The sequence below is a fragment of the Camelus ferus genome, chromosome 24, assembly GCF_009834535.1.
Source record: "Camelus ferus isolate YT-003-E chromosome 24, BCGSAC_Cfer_1.0, whole genome shotgun sequence".
NCBI lineage: Eukaryota > Metazoa > Chordata > Mammalia > Artiodactyla > Camelidae > Camelus > Camelus ferus.
Genome location: NC_045719.1, coordinates 17,062,713 through 17,081,462, shown reverse-complemented (window position 1 = coordinate 17,081,462; position 18,750 = coordinate 17,062,713). Strand labels below are relative to the sequence as shown.

At 43.6% G+C, this 18,750-nt stretch overlaps 1 protein-coding gene and 1 long non-coding RNA gene across 6 annotated transcripts in view; one reads left to right on the top strand and one right to left on the bottom strand.

The window, feature by feature from the left end:
• LOC116659556 overlaps positions 1-11,795 on the bottom strand; it is a 48,958-nt gene extending 37,163 nt beyond the window's left edge. For 2 of the 4 annotated variants that reach the window (XR_004314916.1, XR_004314917.1), the window contains exons 1-3: positions 11,713-11,795; positions 10,948-11,158; positions 6,126-6,272 (exon numbers count right to left, since the gene is read on the bottom strand). This is a non-coding gene — a long non-coding RNA (uncharacterized LOC116659556). Of the gene's footprint in view, positions 1-5,740; positions 6,273-10,947; positions 11,159-11,699 lie in introns of those variants that run through there. The other 2 variants (XR_004314915.1, XR_004314918.1) reach the window with 2 other exon arrangements.
• On the top strand, positions 11,391-17,226 carry LOC102519318 (zinc finger protein 396). Of its 2 annotated transcripts, none has more exons than XM_014558154.2 (5): positions 11,391-11,486; positions 13,707-14,197; positions 14,466-14,610; positions 15,447-15,948; positions 16,334-17,226. In XM_014558154.2, the coding sequence occupies exons 2-5, from the start codon at positions 13,778-13,780 to the stop codon at positions 16,344-16,346; spliced, it is 1,080 nt and encodes a 359-aa protein (XP_014413640.1). In that variant the 5' UTR covers positions 11,391-11,486; positions 13,707-13,777; the 3' UTR covers positions 16,347-17,226. The 2 variants fall into 2 exon arrangements, with proteins under 2 accessions (XP_014413640.1, XP_014413641.1); XM_014558155.2 differs by lacking the exon at positions 11,391-11,486 and adding an exon at positions 11,844-11,967.
• Positions 17,227-18,750: the final 1,524 nt, after the last annotated feature.

Genomic DNA, 18,750 nt, shown 5'->3' with positions numbered 1-18,750 from the left:
CCACCCCTGTCAGCCACAATGAGCCACTGGAGAAGCCTGATGTGGCACTTTGCCAGCCCCTGCACTTGGCAAATAATTCTCTATTCCCAGTGAAGGAGAGGGCTGAGGAGAAGCACGTCAGGCCATCATGCCTCACTCACTCTGCAGCCAACCCATCCCAAGAGTCCTTGAGGGGCATTAGTGATGACAGTGGGGCGGGGGGTAAGGAGCGGTCTGCCTGGACTGGGTCCAGGTAATGATCCAGGCCCCGGCCACTTGGTCAGCTCAGGCTGTGTGTGTGTGTGTGTGTATGTCTGTGTCTGTGTGCCTATGTGTCTATGTGACTATGTGTGGAAAGGACCAGAGCTTAATAACTGGAGTATTACACTGCAGAATTCCAGTCATTCCAAACATCCAAATACATTTCTAATCCATTTCTCTTCCCCTGACATTGACCTTATGCCCCAAGACTTTACCACCCGTGAAATCTTCTTGTGCCTGACTTGCACTCACCTCATTCTACAGCGACTGTAGCACCTGCCTGACCGACCTGGTCCTCTCCCTCCTGCCCTGTCAGTTCTATACCATGAATGAGCCACTGCACCCTGGCTTCTCAGTCCTCCATCATCTCAACAATCATCCTCTCCCTACACCTTAGCACCCACAGCCTAACTCCAGATCTTATTTTCACAAATGAAAGCCCCACTTTCAGGAACTTGCTGGGAAGCCTGCTGTTCTGGGACCTCCATCTCCCGTGGCTCTCGCTCTCTGCAGATCCTGGCTCCAACACCTGGACCCACAGGACCCTGTCTGCAGGGCCAGTGTCACACTTTCTTTCTCATCCGGCTTAGACTATCTGTGGTCCAGCACATCACCACTTGCCTTCTGATTCTCTTCTTGGACTCTTTCTCTACACTGGGGTAAAACCCCAGTGCTGGTTAACCAGAACCATCCAGCCATCGGACGCAAGGAGCAGGTATCAAAGGGACAGGGATGTCACAAATCTCAAATGAGCACCAGCCCTGCCAGCCAGGCTCTCTGCACTCCTTGGTCAGGTCGCATCCATTCCCTCTGAATAGTCTCCTTCACCCTCTCTTTACTCTCCATCCTATCTCAAGCTCTGCAGAGATCCCCTGCTTCCAGGGGTAGTGAAAAGCCCTCTGTTCCTAGGAGTGGGGCAGGAACCCTCCTGGGCACAGAATCCTGCCCTAGAATAAAGTTCACAGCTGCTGTCACCCCTTGTGATCACTCCACTGAACACCTAACTCTGGCATGGGTTGTCAGCCTGGCTTTTATATGAAGCAAATGGGCTTCATGGAGATGGGCTCAGAGAACACTTTCCCCGCGGTAGGGCTACTTCTTCCCTGCCTCTTAGAGATGCACTCTGGCAGCTCTTCAGCCTTTTCTGGTTACTTATGAGTAACAAAAGATCCTCCAGTCACTGCAAGTTCAGTAATTAAAGTATGGTGTCCAGCATAATAATAATAAACTTCAAACTTCATATTTGGTCTGGGTTTCCCATCCTCTGCCATGACACCTGCAGGGGGAAAGGTCCTGATACATTTCTCTTTTCTCTCCAATTTGTTTTATGACTTTCGCTCCAGGATAGACCTCACTCAGGATAGAAGCGCAGGTGGAGCAGAAGTCCTCATACAACTTGGAATTCCATGATGCTCTGGCATCAGCCCTCTCCATGAAGCACTTTCCTCCCTGAGGTACTTCTGTGGGTTTTTCTAAGACCTCCTATTCTCTGGGGATCTCTTTCCACCCTGTCGCTCAAGACCTTTCCTCAGTCTAATGGAGCCTCAGAACTTATTCTGTCGTGGGGTTCTGCCCTTCAGGCAGCCTTCTTGGTTGGGATATAAATCGACCCCATTCCAGCTTTCTCGCTTGAGTGGCCCAAGCCTGGTCCTTGAGAAACACCATGCATTCCCTCAGCCTCTGGAGGCTGTGGGAGCATCGGCCCCTCCTGTGCATCCCTGCCTCCTCTCCCTAAACACAGGCTAGAACCAGCATGCCCACGGCTCTCTCCAACATCCCCTCATCTGCAGCCTTTCATCAGCCTCTTAAACCTCTTTGCTGGGCCAGAGGTAGGAAGTCAGCGGGGGTCATAAGACCAGTTTTGGGAAACCTTTGTAAGCAGTCTTGATCGTCACTTGGAACGAACTGGGCCAATGCTGACGCTAGCCTGTTCTCAATCCCACACGTCCTGCAGGTGCAATGTGTGGAGGGTTCACTTGTGACTGCTGTTGTTCTAAAGCAGGAAGGTGGGAACACCAGGAAATAGAAATGTCTTAAAGGGGAATGGGCAACCTAACCAGTTTAACACATCAGTGAAGGTTTTCAGCCTCCCCTCAGGCCCCATTGCAGGCTGTATTAGATTTTGCTCTAGAAGAGAGATAAAAACATTTATATACACCTGGGGGGGTGTCATAGCAACCAATATGGCATCCTTTGGCCCATATTCACATCTAGAAACCTGAATGTGAGCACAGGCGGTGATGACTCCTCTGGTTTGGCTGGGGATGCCACTTGCCTGGGGCTGACTCCCCAGATGGTAAAGCCACTGCACCCAGAACCGAAACCATGTGCTCTTTCAGAGAGGAATTTAGTACAAAGAGCTGTTGACTGAGGTGTTGCAGGGCTGGGGTGGGGTCGGGGAAAAGCAGACGAGGGAAGCTGTAAGGACTGAGTTACAGAACATGCCCCGAATGTGTGGCAAATCATATTTGACAAACTCAGAGGAAAGGGCTTGAAGAAGCGTCTTGGAGACTATCCAGGCTCTCCTTGGCAATCTCACTTGAGTTGCACAGGTGAAGAAATAATAGCAATAATAGTAATAGCTACATTTTTTTTAATATTTCCTTTTAGTGCAAAGGTTTTCCTAGATGCTTAGGAAATACTACCTCATTTATTGTTAGCTCATTTATTTCTCAGGGCAGTCCTATGGGGTAATTGCTCTCACTGGCTTTATTTTACAGATGAGGAGACTGAGACTCTGAGAGGTACGTTCACCTGCCCAGGTGCCCTGGCCAGGAAGGGCAGCACCAGGGGGCGGGCCTGTGATCACGACCCCTCGTCTGGCATAATTTCCATCACACCGTCACACGGCACGGCAGACAAGCTCACCTGGAACCAGGTGTAGGTTCAGAAAGGGCAGTGCAGACCTTTCCACATTTCAAGTTCAGAGTCCATAAGCAGTGCTATTGCTTCTGAAATATTAGATTGAAATGCCGAGGGTACAGCATGAAGTTCAGGCCACAGAAATAAAATCTAAGCTGTGAAAAGAGTTTCAGTCATATTCAGCAGGGCCCCAGGGGTCCTGAGAGTCAGTCCTTTTCCAGGCCTCGAGAGAGGGCGCTGACAGATGTGAGACCAGGGGGAAGAAGGATGGGCATCCTGGTTGGGGGGGAGGGAGGGAGGACCAGGAGAGGAGAGGAGGCCTAGAGACCAAGGAGCAAACCCTCAGATAAGCGGGGAAAGTCTGAAAGAAAATACCAGTCCCTAAGAGGAAAGGGCCCTGGACAAGCGAAAAAACCTGTGTGAGAAGAGGGTGTGATACACCGAAGAAGGTCATGGAGGGGGCAAGGTGGGGGCGGAGGGATGTGTATGTGAAGGTCACGGGGCCTTGAGGGAACAGAGCAGACTGCAAGGAACAAAGAAGGGAGGACTAACCTCGGAAACTGCCCCGTGTTTGCAGACAGTGTTGGCTACGAGCCTTCACCCCTGCCATCAGAGCCCCTGAGTCGGCTGCTGTATACATTCCTGCACTCCCACCGCCGCCCTGGGCCCTCAGGGCTCCCACAGCACATCCCTCCACGCGCCCTCCCTCCCGTCCCACTGCCTCATCCAAATGCATCCCTGCCAACCATGCCAGCCTCTCAGAAGGAACATTGCAACTCGTCACCTCGGGACTCCTTGGGTCCCTAGCACGCCCTCCAAATGTATCACTCTTGTTCCCTCTGTGACCCCACGAGGCTACGAGTGCTTTAAATCATGACTTCTTTATCTGGATATCCCTCTAACAGCTCCCTGACCTCAAAGACAATTGTTTAGATGTTAACAGTAGCAGTTTGTCAACTCTATCAAAATGGAAGGGGTAGTCCCTTGGTCACAGCCAGAAGCCCTCGCTGAAACAATGGACTTGAAAACCTTATTCACCTTGCGCCCTCTTGTGGAGAGGAAGGCAAAGAACACTATTAATTATCTTGGAAGATGGAGATTTAGATCTTTCCCTATCAGCACCACCTCCTCCTCTAATTGTAGTGATAATATAATCTTAATGAATTAAAATATATTTAAATATAAATATACTTTTCAATATTTAATCTTAAATTAACATTCTATATTTGTATATAAGTACTCTAAATATAGTTATAATACAATATTAATGAATAATCTTTACCATAAGCATAAGGAATACAGTCAATAATATGGTAATAACTTTGTACAGCGACAGATGGTTACTAGATCTATTGTGGTAATCATTTCTTAATGTATATAAATGTCAAAACACTATGTAGTACACCTAAAGCCAAAAAATGTTAGCCAGGAGGTGAAGAAAAGGGAGCCCTCGTATACTGTTGGTTGGAATGTAAATTAGTGCAGCCACTGTGGAAAACAGTATGGCGGTTTCTCAAAAAAATTAAAAACAGAACTACCATATGATCCAGCAATTCCACTCCTGGGTATATATCCAAAAAAAATTCCAAAATATTAATTTGAAAAGATTCATGCACCCCAATGTTCATGGCAGTATTATTTAAAATTGCCAAAATATGGAAGCAAATTAAGTGTCCATCAACAGATGAATGGATAAAGAAGATGTGATATATATAGAGAGATATACATAGATACATATATATGTAGTGGAATACTACTCAGTCATAAAAATGAATGAAAATTTGCCATTTGCAACAATATGGATGGACTTGGAGGGTATTAATGCTAAGTGAAATAAGTCAGACAGAGAAAGACAAATACCATATGATATCACTTACATGTGGAATGTAAAAAATACAACAAACTGGTGAATATAACAAAAAAAACCAGACTTACAAATATAGAGAACAAACTAGAGGTTCCATTTGAGATAGGGAAGGAGGGAGAGACAATATAGGGAATTGAGGATTAAGAGGTACAAACCATTATGACAAAATAAGTTACAAGGGTATTGTACAACACAGGGAATATAGCCAATATTTTATAATAACTATATATGAAATATAACCTTTAAAAGTTGTGAATCACTATATTGTACATCTGTAACATACAATATTGTGCATCAACTATATTTCAATTGAAAAAAGAAGAGTGCCTTGGCTTTTCTTAATTCTTTGCATTTCCATATAAATGTTAGTATCAGTTTTTTAATTTATAGAGAAGTATTGAAATTTTTATTGGGATTGCATTAAATCTGCAGATAACTTTAGAAAGAACTGTCATTTTAAGTCATATTATAAATGTTATATAGTATATCTTAAAATAACTTTGATATATTAATCCAAAATAAAATATTTTACATAAATCTCTGCTCTATTATCAAGCAAAAGTTGATGAATTTGCAAAAATTTCCAAATAATTTTGAGAAATTATATATTAATGTCAAAGGTGATTTCTAGCTAGATTAGGTTGGGAAACATTGTATTAGCTGAAACACTGAATTTGGAGCAAGAAGCAGATTAATTAGTGTAGTAAGTGAATAAGGACAGTTATTTAATTTAGGGGTATTCAATTGTGTATGTATTCATGTGTGTATTTCTGATGGATAATGCAAAGAAGGAATGAGACAGTCTTAAAAGAGCTCAGGATCAAGTGGACTGGTGCTGGTGGAGGGGCAGGGGAATACAACAAGTAATAGGAGGAAAATTACATTCAGAATATAATTAGGTGTTAAATGTGTGATACAGTCAAGTTCTTCAAGGCCATGAGAAGAAAAAAATCACTGTAGAGTAGGGCAGCTGGAAGAAACCTCATGGTGAAACAAGCTGTGACTCAGATTTGAGAGGATAAGAGACACTTACAGGTTCAAAGAAGAGCTTGAGCAACAGCACAGAGATACAAGCAAGAGAGCCCTTTGGCTCTTCAGTTCCCTGAGCACCCTTCTTTGAACTTCTGTGCATCAATAAGACAACTCTAATTCTTACCTTAACAAAATACAATTTTCTGTCTTAAAAGTAAAACACCTTTCCTCAAAATGTAGAGGTGCCCAGGCTCCACAGGCACTGTATCCATCGCTGGTTATATTAATCAGTCCTCAAATTCAAGCAGAGTCCCACTGAACGTTCTGTTACCTAAAGAATAAATTGTAAAGCTAACTTTCAACTCTGTGTATGTAAAATAACAACAGAAAGGAGACAGAAGAACACAGTTACCATATACAATAAACACACGTATGTAATGAGCAAATAGGAAATATATGAAGCTACTTCCACCGTTGTTTCTACGATTTCTGTTATGAGGCTATCAATGTTACCATCTCTCCCTTTCCACTGCCCCGTCCACATCACATTTTCTTGATCCTCAGGCAGAAAGTCAGCTGGTTGGGGTTCTTTACCTACTAGAGTGACCCAGACCTTCACTCTCAGAGACTCTGAGTCTTCAGTCCCGCCCTTCCCGGTTTCGCCCTTCCCGGTTTCTGTAGTTTTTCATTAAATTTTACTCCTGGGCGTGGAAGTACCAAGAGTCACTCTCATATAATCCCCTAGGTTTCATAGTCCTCTTTGCCTGCATTGAGCAGTAGCAGCCCAAGTTCGGGCACCTCACCTAAAGCCTAGAGTAACTGCTTTTCCTTTTTTTTTTTTTTTTTTTTTTGCCAACTGATAAATAGAATAAGAGCTCCAAAGTGTCCAGAAGGCATGTTCACTTTCCAATTCAACTGAACTGTGTCTGCTGGTGGAAATCTTCCTCCCCTGGGGACTATAACTTCCAAACCAGTATTACTCAAACTTCTGGGGGAAGGAAGAAAATTTCTGCAAATGAGTTGTTGAGTTTGAGAGTGAAAGGAGCCACTCCCACTTCCATCCCTTGAAGCCCAGATCCATGTGTTCTGACTGTGGGAGAGAGACCATCACACAACAGTCACTGATTCAAAGCATATACTCCACACTGTAAGACAGAATCCCATTGTTCTGGGGGGGTTGTCTCCCAACTAGCACCACAATGGAGTCTTCAGAAAGTCATTCCAAATTTCAATTAGGCCAACTAACTGCTCCGAGGTGATGAGGAAGGCGGTAAGACCAGGTGACTCCATGGGCATAAGCCCATTGCTCTAGTTCCTTTGCTGTGAAATGAGCTTTTGATGAGAAGAACTCTGTGCAGAATACCAAGATAATGCATAAAGCAACCCATAAGTACCCAGATGGTAAGGCTGAAGTGTCATGTTCAGGGAAGGCAAATCCATATTTGGAATACACGTATATTCCAGGGAGGGTGAATCTCTGCCTCATCTATGAAGAAAGAGGTCCAGTATAATCAACCTGCCACCAGGTGGCTGGTTGGTCCCCATGGGGAGTGGTGCCAGTGCCATTTGAGAGGCTTAACACTGGTCTCTGCTGTTGACAGACTGTAACCAGGTCAGTCTCGGGTAGCTCAAGTCTGTGTCTTTGAGCCTATGCATAGTCTCCATCTTTCCCACTGTGGCCACTTCATTATGGCCTATGGAGCAAGCTCTGGGGTGACTGGGGTAAGGACTGACTTATGTACACAGAGTGTATCATTCTGGCCACTTGATTACTAGCAGCCTCCTCTGCAGTGCAGTCATGGCTCACTGGATAGAGAGAACTCTTGCGCCATGGTAGTGGATCTTGCTGGAAATCTTCCCTCAGGAGTACAAGGGAGGTATCTCACTGGAGGCACTATGACTCCAAACTGCCCAAGAGGATACAGAAGGAAACTACTCAAGGGAGAGCCACATGCTGAGCTCGCACATCAGAACAAGGAAGGGAAGCCCCTTTGTCCTGCAGCGCTCCCTAGTGACAAATCACAACATCATGCTTGTTGGTAAAGGGAACCTGTTTAGGAGGCCACTTTCATGTTTACAGAGCAGGCAAAGAAGGGTGAATTTCAATAAACAGTTTAGCTGGCAAAGGCACTGAATTAGGTTGAATAGTGTCCCCTCATAGTTCATGTCCCCATGGAAGCTCAGAATGTGACCTTATTTAGTAATGCACATTTTTTGCAGATGTAATTAGTTAAGATGAGGGCATATTGGATTAGGGTGGGCCCTCCATCCAATGACTGTACTTCTGCCTGGAATATGGAGTTAACAGCAGTTTTCACTATCAAAGCAAGGAATTGGGAGAGCATGGCCAGTTGGTATAACGGGAAAAAGATGAACTCAGTTTGGGATGCTTCCTTAGCTGTTTTCCTAACTTGGTACTTCATTCATGTCTTTCACAAACGGACATATGGGTCCCCCATCCAAACTCTCATAGCTATTCAATGTGTACTCCCATCTGGACTTCCTACAGACACTGTATTATTCACCACTCTCTGGAAATCATAGTTCCATTGCAGGCAAATTGCTTTTTATTTCTAAAACTAAATTTCTTGACTTCCTAACCTATTATTCTTACAGAAATATGGCAGCCTGTCTCCAACACACCTGCCTCACATACCCTAGGCAAGGAAAAAATGGGAAACAGAGCCACCCCACTAAAAGCTTTTAACCAGGTAGAAAACAAATACGTTAGGATGAAAGGGTGTAGTGATGAAGGGGAACAGAAGTTGAGGAATGAAAGTCTCTATAATGTCATTATGAAGTGATTGCTCTCTTCCTTCACTGTGTAGTAAGTAGCTTATAAAATTTACAGGGAGTTTAATATACTTATACACGGGAAGCATTCAGATGTAGAGCACACTTGATATTTGTTTTCACATAATCTCACAAAATGTCTAATTATGTATTGTATGATTGTATGGTATTGATTATAGCATCTCATTCAGCCTCAGATTCAGTCTACCGAAAACTCCCCTCAAATGTCCACATAGGCCACTGTCAAACCTACTCATACCATCATTTTTAAAATTTCTTTAATGATACATTATCCACCCAGCTGTCAGCCTACCATCCAAGCAAACATCAGCCTTCCGAATGTTTCCTGAAATGTGCCTCCATCCTCACTCCTTCTGTAGTAGTTCGGACCTCCATCAGATGCAGCCTGGATCCCTGTAATAGCTTCAGAGCTGGTGGCCCTCCCTTGAGTTTGAGCTCCTTTCAAATCCATCCTTCAATACACATCATCATCAGAGAGTTCTATCTGAATTGCAGATATGCTTGAGCCACTCACTCAAGACCCTGCCTAAAATTTTAGTTCACAGCCTTTTACCTGGCCTGCCAAACACTAGACCCCTGCTTACTTCTTCACCCGCATCCTCAGCCCCTCCTAACCTGACATCCTTCAATCTAAATATTCCACTCTGGTCCCTCAGTCTGAAATGTATCAACACTCAGCTCTCTCCAACAGCTCCAATCCCTGTCTATCCACCCCCACCCCAGCATCTTCCTTTCTTTGTGCTTTTATAGCATCCTGTAGATAGCTGCATCCAAACATCTGCCACTTAGATTGGAATAGCCAACTTATATACTCTTCTCCTTAAGTAGTCTATCAGTTCTTAAAGAGCAAAAATCTGTATCTTACATTTGAATTCCCAGTATTTACCATGAATCTGGTATATAGCACACGCACACTCTACTGGGACCTTGTTCCTACTCATTTCTTTCCTCTCTACCCCCAAACATTAAAACAAAACAAAAGCTTGTCCTTTATCTAGTTTACTGTGAACTACTGTGAACTATTGTAGACAATCTTTTACATTTGATCCTTTAAAAAACAAAACAAAACAAAAACTTTAGCTTCTTGGCTGTAGCTATTGGGTAGAATCCTAACTGATGAATTCACTCCTGACTTCTTACCGAATCATGTGGCTTTTCAGTTCCTTATTCTCCTTGTAGTTTTTGACTGCTATCCATTTTCTCCTCAAACCACCTTCTAAGACTTCACTCTACAGCCAAACATTGCCCTTGAGGAATTGTTTCAAACTCCTCATTACCTTGAGTCACTTAATCTACCAACTGTCACCATAAACAGATTCCCTTGTACACTTTGGGTTATTTCTGTTAGCAGTTACCTCAGCAAAAAAGTCTTATCCCATGAAAGCCCTCTGTTGAAGAATTCTTTTAAAAAAAAATTCTTCACCAACTTAATGCTTATTAAAGCATTTTTAGGAACATTTTTGATACATACAATTTGAAATATTTGCTAACTTTTTCTCTAGTGGTCATAGTTGTTTGTGCTATGTTAGAAGTTACTAAAAATGAAGTAATAATAAAAAGAAACACTACATTAAAAGCAAGGTGATATAACAGAAGTGAAATAAATGCAAAAAGTCTTCTACAATGGAATAATTTTTAAATTTACATCCATAAAAGATTTTTGTTGAGAAAAAAATGTGTCACACTAAAGCTCTTATATTTACTCTTACGAAAAAAATGTGCTAAATGGAATTTCAATCAACTATATACATCTCTTAAACATTTTAATAAACTTTGAAAAATTTGAGAAATAGTTTTAAAAATTCTTCAAATTTAACGTCATTGTAGGTCAATTACGGTGTAAGTTTCTCTCCTAATTCCCTAGATCTGGTATAGACTGAGTAAACCAGCCTTTTCTCTCACCACTTCAGACTTCAGTACTAACATACCTTTTTTGTTTTTGCTCATACCAAAAAGATTTTTTTCTTGTTATTGTTCCTTATTAATATTCAATCCTCTCCCTAATTCCCCACTTCCCTCTCCAAGTATATTCCCAAGAGTTCCAAGGGAAAGTGGGTGGAGGAGGAAGTCAGCATGAAGGGCTGTGGCCTTGTATTTCATTTAGCCTCAGATTTATTTTTAAATTTACTTAATATTATCTGAGGAAACACATATGCATTGGTGCGAAAATATGTGCGTGCGCGGGTTCTCACCTTTTCCAGGGCCATTAGTTCTTCTTGTGAAGGCATGGGGTGAGGGGGTGTTTGTGTGGAGGAGTCAAACCAGTTCCTTACAACAATACTTGGGAGTGTAGCCAACCTCACGGGAGCAGACGGAATTACAGGAAAGTTGTGCGTAGCGGTAGACAGCACATAGGTCTCCCCTGTGACCTTGGGAAAGTCACAGAAACTTCGGGTTTATTCCCTGTAAAATAGGAATAACCATACTGGGTTACTGGACGAGTAAACGAAATAATGTTAAGTAAAAGTACTCTGAGAAATAATAATGTTGGTTTCTCTGAACGGGGACCCCAAGCTGCTGGACTTGCATCCATCGGGGTTTTGCTCTTCCCCTATTCCGAGAGCTGCCTCTCCGGGAGCCTGAAGTGGCGGCGGTGGCTCGTCTCCATGGCAACCATTCGGTCATCCCGAGCCCCGCCCCCTCCCAGCCCAGAGGACCGGAAGCAGCTTCCAATGGGGCGCTTCCCCCCTTTTCTCCCCCACAACGCGGGGTCGTCCTTCCCAGGCCGGAGGTGAGAGCTGAGGGATATTCGCACCACTAGGCCTCGGGAAGAAGCGTCGGTCACCTGGGGGGCGGGGAAGGGATGGCCGCGGCCTTGGCGCCGCCTCACGACAGCCGCCCCCACCCCTCCCAACGCGCTACGGCGCACCCCCTCTTCATACCTCTTTCCCTCCCACCCCAGCTACCTCTTCCTCACGCCTGCCCGCTTCTCCACGGCCCCTACCTCGTCCCCTCACCTCCTGGCCTCTCGCAGCGCGTCCGCGCACCGCCTCTCCTCGTCCTCCCCCAGGCGCTCGGTGACCCCTGACCTCCGCCCTGAAAGCCGGACCTCCTCCCATCACCCCCCGCGCGCTTACCTGCCCTCCGGCGCACCCTCCCCCCACGCCCATTCGCCTCGTGCGGGCTCGCGGAGTTGGGTCCCCGTCGGCGAGCGGCGTCGTGTGGTGGAGGAAGGTGTCCCGGGACCGTCGGGGGCCGGCTCGCTGGAGGAGGTATTTCCAAGACAGAGTCGGTCCCCTCAGGGAAGACCCCTGGATCTGCGATCCTGGGCGAAATCTCCCTTACGGGCACCCGGTTTGTTACAGACCCACGGGCTGTATTGGGGGTTCGGTGGTACTGGAGGGTTCGGTCTCTTGGGTAGAGCAGAGAGCAATTATGCATTCGGCTCTTGGTGCCGGAGAGAGTGCGTCCTGGACGGCGGCCACTCTCCTGCGACTTCGAGAGGCTGCGTTAGCTTAGGGGCTCCCTTTGTAACTTCCCTAGACGGCTCCAGACACGTGGCCTCAAACCCTTCCTGCCCCTCGTATCTCGACCCCAGATTCTGTTTTGGGCCAGAATCATCTGGGTCTGCTGCTCCTTATCTGGGCCGGGACCCCGGCCACCGGCTCTGGACCTCTCAACACCGTAGAAAGTGTGGATGACCCGGACTCAGACCCCAGCCCTGCTCCGTTTGTCTTTGGTCTCCTTACCTGAGCTTGACCTGATCTTGCCCGAACTTGCCCTGGCGGGTTCCTCATCTACAATATGGCGATGAAAATATCCTTACAGTGCTTTTAATGAGGCTTTAAATGAGTTTATATTTATTAAGATGCTTAGCACATAGTAAATTCTCCGTATGTCAGCTGTTACCGTTTGCAGTGCAGCACATCACTGTATAAAGTTTTATCATTTATTTGGTAACAACTTTGACTCCCCTGCTAGAGTATAAGCTTTATGCAGCCACAGGCTTTGTTCAGGTCCCCTACATATCATTCAGTGCTTAGAAGAGTTCTCAGTGAAGTGGGAGAAAAATGATAAAGAAAAAATAGGGACATGTATATTTTTAACTAGTCATCAGTTACTAGTGATACATCTGCTAAAATGCTGCTAAGGAAAGTGTCCCACCCCCTTCCTGCTAACAAGCTGGTGATACTCGGAGAAACCACTGCCCCCATACATCACTATGTTGCTGGTGAAATTGTGATTTGATACACTTTCCTACAATTTATTTGATAATACATAGCAAGACATTTGCCACTCTTCCTTTGACCCCAATAAGTCAAGTCCTTGGGACATCCTTGAAGGAAATAATTTGAAAGGAGAAAAACAGTATATTTTTCTGAAGATGTGCCTCCTAGCAGTATTTATAATAGTAAAAATTAGAAGTAACCTCAATAAAGAGATGGGTATGTAAATAATATAGACATTACAGATGAGCAGTAGATATGAACATGAAAAAATGGAAATATATTAAAATGAAGGAATATGCGATTACTTTTTTCTTTCGAGTGGTTCATTTAATACCAAAGTAATGTTTTAAAAATTAGTAAATGTCAAAAAAAAAAAAAAACCACAAAAATACTTCTCTCATGAGACTTAGGGCTCCTTGTGGCAGGCTGGAAAAATTAATTGGCTCTTTGAGCTTGCCCCAGAGTTATAACTTTCCTCAGGCTTCCCTTATTTCTAGTCTTCAGGAGCTCCTCTGCAGCCCTGGCTGATCTCTAATTGTGCTATTTAGTCAGCCTCGTGGGCATGATTTTCAGAATAAGTTGCAAATTACTCATGCATATGAGTTAATGCATTTAAGCTCTTTGATTTTCTTAAAGAAGGAAGTATTCTTTGAAATCATGGTTTATGTGAAGATTAAGGACAGTACTTTCTGTACAGTCTTATGTCTCTAATCTTAGTTATATTGTTCTAAGAAGCACTTGTCTTTGTCTTGTTTCCACTTGTCTCTTTAATCATATTTAAGGAGTGTCCATGAGGAGAGTCTCACCTCCTTGAAGATTAAAGCCTGGTGGTCCTGAACTATTCCCAGTCCAAATGTCTGCAAAATTGAGAGAGTCGTCAAAACTCCTTCCACGAACTTCTGAGGACCCTGACTGCATTCTGGTGGTGAAGATGGAAGAGGGAGGGCAGGCCGGCAATACGGTCTCTGGCCGCCACTGGAGCAGCTTCTATAGCTCAGAGACCTACCGCCAGCGGTTCAGGCAGTTTGACTACCAGGAATCATCTGGGCCCCGGGAGGCCCTGAGCCGGCTCCGCGAGCTGTGCTGTCAGTGGCTGAGGCCGGAGGTGCACACCAAGGAGCAGATCCTGGAGCTGCTGGTGCTGGAGCAGTTCCTGGCCATGCTGCCTGAGGAGCTGCAGGCCTGGTTTCAGGAGAACCGGCCAGAGAGTGGAGAGGAAGCCGTGGTGATGCTGGAGGAGCTGGAGGAAGAGCATGATGGGGAGGTGGAACAGGTGAGAGTGGCCGTGGGGATGAGTGGCAAGGCTGAGGCAGGAGCTCTGACACTTCATTGCGGGTAGATCTCCCAGATGGTACTCTCACTCAGGACACCTTGATGTGTAGTGTGGCCAGTGTTCTTCCAGCTGTGCCAGGAAATAGAATGTGCCCCTGCTTTCTCCCTCCCTTGCCCTGCGTCCCAGGATAGTTTCTTCTCTGTTATTTTATCCTCAAGTCTCAACCTGATTCCTTTCTTCAACCTCAGTTGTACCAAACTGTTTCTAGGTCTTCTTCGGGCAAAATGAAGACATGCTTGCAAAGAAGCTACCAACTTGTGAGATCACTCAGGAGACGCCACGTAGCCAGCTGAAGCCCACAAAAAAGCAGCTGCCATGGGCATCGAAGGAGCTTCACTCCTTAAAGCAAAACGGTGAGGGGCAGAGTTCAGTTTGTGGTGAGGGGTGCGAAGGTGGCCTCAGCCCACCACTCACATCTCGGCTGCTTTCTGCAGGAGGTCTCCCGTGTGTCCTGCTAGTGCACATTCTCATTTCCTTCTAGATTCTTATATCTTTTAGTGTTTTGAATCCTTGACATCATCTTCATCACGATTTCCAAATCATTTTTAAGCAGCATGACCCTTTTCTCAGTGAAATTTTATGTGAAGTTGCAATATATAAAACGGATGAAAACACAGCTGCCTTGACTGAAGCAGCAGCAAGCAGTCTCAGCCTGCAAGGGCTTCTGCTCAGCCCTGTTCCCACCTCTTCTGCCTTCAGGCAGGCCCTGAGGTCCTTTTAAGAGACCCCTCAAGGTCATGGTCTAGAGACTGTGATTCCTTTATCATAATTCTTGTTTATTGATACTGTTGTAGTGAATCTTGCTTACCCCTACCCACTGCCACATTTGATTCCTCTCCTGCAGTGGCTCCTTTGCTTCTCCAATACTTCCTCATCTTTTAGGTCTTTTCTTTTCTTCCAGGCTTAACTCAATCTCTGATATATCTTTTTACCCCTACTCACCATTCTGCCTTTCACACAGAGCTTTTCATCTTTAGAGTTGACTGCCTCAGCTGTATATAAACCTTTATCTTTTGCCTTAAGATCTTCTCAGTGTGTTCTGCCTTTCCCTGTCTATCTTCCACTTTGTGATACTGTATTACAAACATGCTAGCTGAAAAATAATCTCTGTATACTTCATTTGGATTGTTCCTTTCTTTCCTTCCAAACAGAGAACTGGTTACATTTGCTTTTCTGTGTATTATTGCAGATAAAGACACCGGAGCTTTAAATGTGAAATCAGCTTCAAGGCAAAAGACTTCTTCAGGCAAAGAACCACATTACAAAGTTTCTAACACCCTTCATGTGAATGCTTCCCAGAGTTTCACATTTAGAGGATCCTGTGAACAAGAGAGAAAGTCTGAAAGAAGACAAGGAAGCCGTCCTCGAAAAAAACAACACAAGTGTGATGAATGTGGCAAAGTCTTTAGTCAGAGCTCAGCCCTTAATCTACATCAGCGAATCCACAGTGGAGAGAAACCTTATACATGTGACGTGTGTGCAAAGGCTTTCAGCCGGAGTGCAGTCCTGATTCAGCATCGACGAATCCACACTGGAGAAAAACCCTTCAAATGTCACGAATGTGGGAAAGCCTTTAGTCAGAGCTCAAACCTCTTCCGACACAGGAAAAAGTCTCATCAGTGTTATGAGGGAATCAAAGCATTTACTGAGAACTTTTTCAACAGGGGAGAAGACACAGGCACCAATACTCCGTTAGTATAAATCGGTGGTTTCAGTGGGCACCGGTTTCCTTTGAAAGGTTATAAAAGCCACAGGAGAGAATGTAGAATATTTTCTGTCAGCATCGTTTGCTTTTCTGCTTTTCAGTATAGTGTTAATTCAGATGTTTGAGATCCTAAAACTTAAATCAGATTTCCATCCCCAGTGCAGCTCTTGAAAAGACATTCTCAGATATGTTCTACAATGTTTCCATTATTAACACAAATGATGACCTAGTATGTTCCTTTTTAAACAAGTACATTTTCCCTGTTGGAAAGAAATATGAGTTACTCAGTAGATAAATGAATATTCTCCATTATTTGAGCATTGGAGTTCTTAGACCAAAGAATTAATTTCCTATTTTATTTTCTGTTCCAGATGCAAAATATGAGAATGGGATTGAGGAGACCCAAAAGAATATGTAGCTGAAGACCTAGGCTGAAATGTCCAGGGTCCTTGTTAGGAAGCAGGTGAGTAAAGGAACTTTACTCATCTCTTATGAAAACTCACCAGAACCCACATACTGGGTGTTTTTTTTTTTCCAATTTTTAAGTTGAGATATAGTTGATGTACAATATTAAGAACCTACATATTGTTAATGATACTAAATAATTTCCTGTGTAGGAAAAAATAATCTCCTTTACAATTTATATTGTAAATAATCTCGGTGAAAGCATTAAGGTGGCTCGGCATGTCTTCAGGGAGTGGCCTAAACACAGTGAATGTTCTGATAACGACCAGTGCTATCTGTGGGTGCTTGTATAAAGCTGATGATCACTTTAACATAAAGAAACAAGGGAGATGAAGAAAAGTCTGTCCAAACAAGACTGACGTTACCCAAATATTGGCAAGTGCAGCATGTAATAGAGAAGACTACACCTTACCTGGAAATGGGAACCCTTAACAGCTCTCATGACTGTCCTTCAGCGTTCTTCATGTCCCCTGTTCTGGCATAAATCAGCTGTGAACATGTTTCAGGCATCACAAGACAACCTTTACAGGGTCTTATGCAGTTTTAGTGAGATGAATTTCTGGACAGCCTATCATGACATAAGACCCTGGATTTTGGTGCTTTTATACAAATGAGGAAATCAATAAAGTTCAATGTCCATTGAGTTTTACCCACATTTAATTCAATCAGATTCTCTGTTTAAAAAGTAATTAGAGGAAGGTATAGCTCAAGTGCTAGAGCACATACTTAGCATGCATGAGGTCCTGGGTTCAATCCCTAGTACCTCCATTGAAAAAGCAAATAAATAAATCGAATTACCTCCCCCCTGCAAAAATAAAATAAATAAAAATTAAAACTAGATAAATAAATAGACAGACAGAAATAAAACTAATTACCTCCAGCCCCGCAAAAAAAGCAAAAAATAAATAAACAGTAAATGATGGTATGTTTTTAAAATTATTCTAACAGTCTATAACATCATGTACCCTCCTCCAGGGATCCTTGATAAACTGCTGTATGTATTATAACAATACATGGATTATTGTGTCTCTCACAGTGCCTCAGTTACCCAATATGGAACCATGGGAAGTGAAGGTCCTTAGAAGAAGGGAAAAGAGGGCTCATGGTGAACTAAATTCCTCAAGAAGTGTAAACATTTCGTTATCAGAAAATCCACCCATATCTAGTGCTTGGAGTAACTCCAGAAACAAATGAGGGATTATGTGCTCTGCTTAGTTAGAATTATGCTAAATATTAGATTAGTAAGGGGAGAGGTGAATACAAATTTTAATTTTAGAATTTTCTGATAGTGATTATACTTTGTAGCTCTAGCAAATATGAATATATACTGGGTTTTGTATATTCCCATTTATTAAAAATGTAGACATTCTTGTTATTTGGGTCTCATTCTCTTTGTAATTAAAGAGAGGAACAAGCCATCTATTAAAGCAGCAAATGCCTCAAGAGATGTGTATTGTGAATTACTGCTTAATCATGGAAAAAGGTTTTTGGTACCATGTGAATAAAATGACAGAATCTAAATCAAGTATTCTGTGGGAAGTGTCTGTCTCCCCTTGGTGCCACCATAAACTTTGCAAGATTACATTCTCTTCATTGTGAATAATCTGAACTTCTCCACCAGAAGGTGATGTGAATCATACCATCTTTGAAGGATGAATCTTTAAAGGGTGTTGCTGTGTACTTTGAGTTCTCCTGCGCTTACATGGGTCTCTAAAAAGTAGGTTTATCTGACTGGAGAATTAATATGACTTGGGTTAACCTTGATACAAATTAGCATATTAGCACCCCCATTAAGTTGATTAATTACCATAGATAGTAAATACTCCAAAATAAGATATTTTTTAGATGAATTTCACTTCATCTGAGCCCTTATTATCTATAATCCTATGTTCCCTCTTTTCCTCTCTCCTATTCTCTTCAGAGACCAGATCAGATGTTTGTCACTGTCCTTAAAACTTCCTGTATCAGGAATGCTTCTGTATACAAAATCTACCTTCGGTTTTGGCTCAAGCAAATAAGACTGCAACCAGAAATTGGCGGGGAGTGGGGGCGAGTTGCTGCTGGCTGTCAGTCAGCAGCTGAACAATGACTGGTCTGGCTGCTGTCTCTGCAATTCTTTGGGCCTTTCCATTATTCTCATTTTCTCAGCTCCGGGAATGGTCTCTGGGGTCAAGTCAGGAAGAAAGAGGAAGTGGGGCTCCAGCCATAGTCATTTCCTTTACAAGGAAAAGTAAAACCCTTCTGAGAAACCCTAGCAAAATTCTGTTTATGTTTCCTTGTTGCAAATGTGTCTGGTAAAGCAAGTGTTTTCAACCTCGAGAGG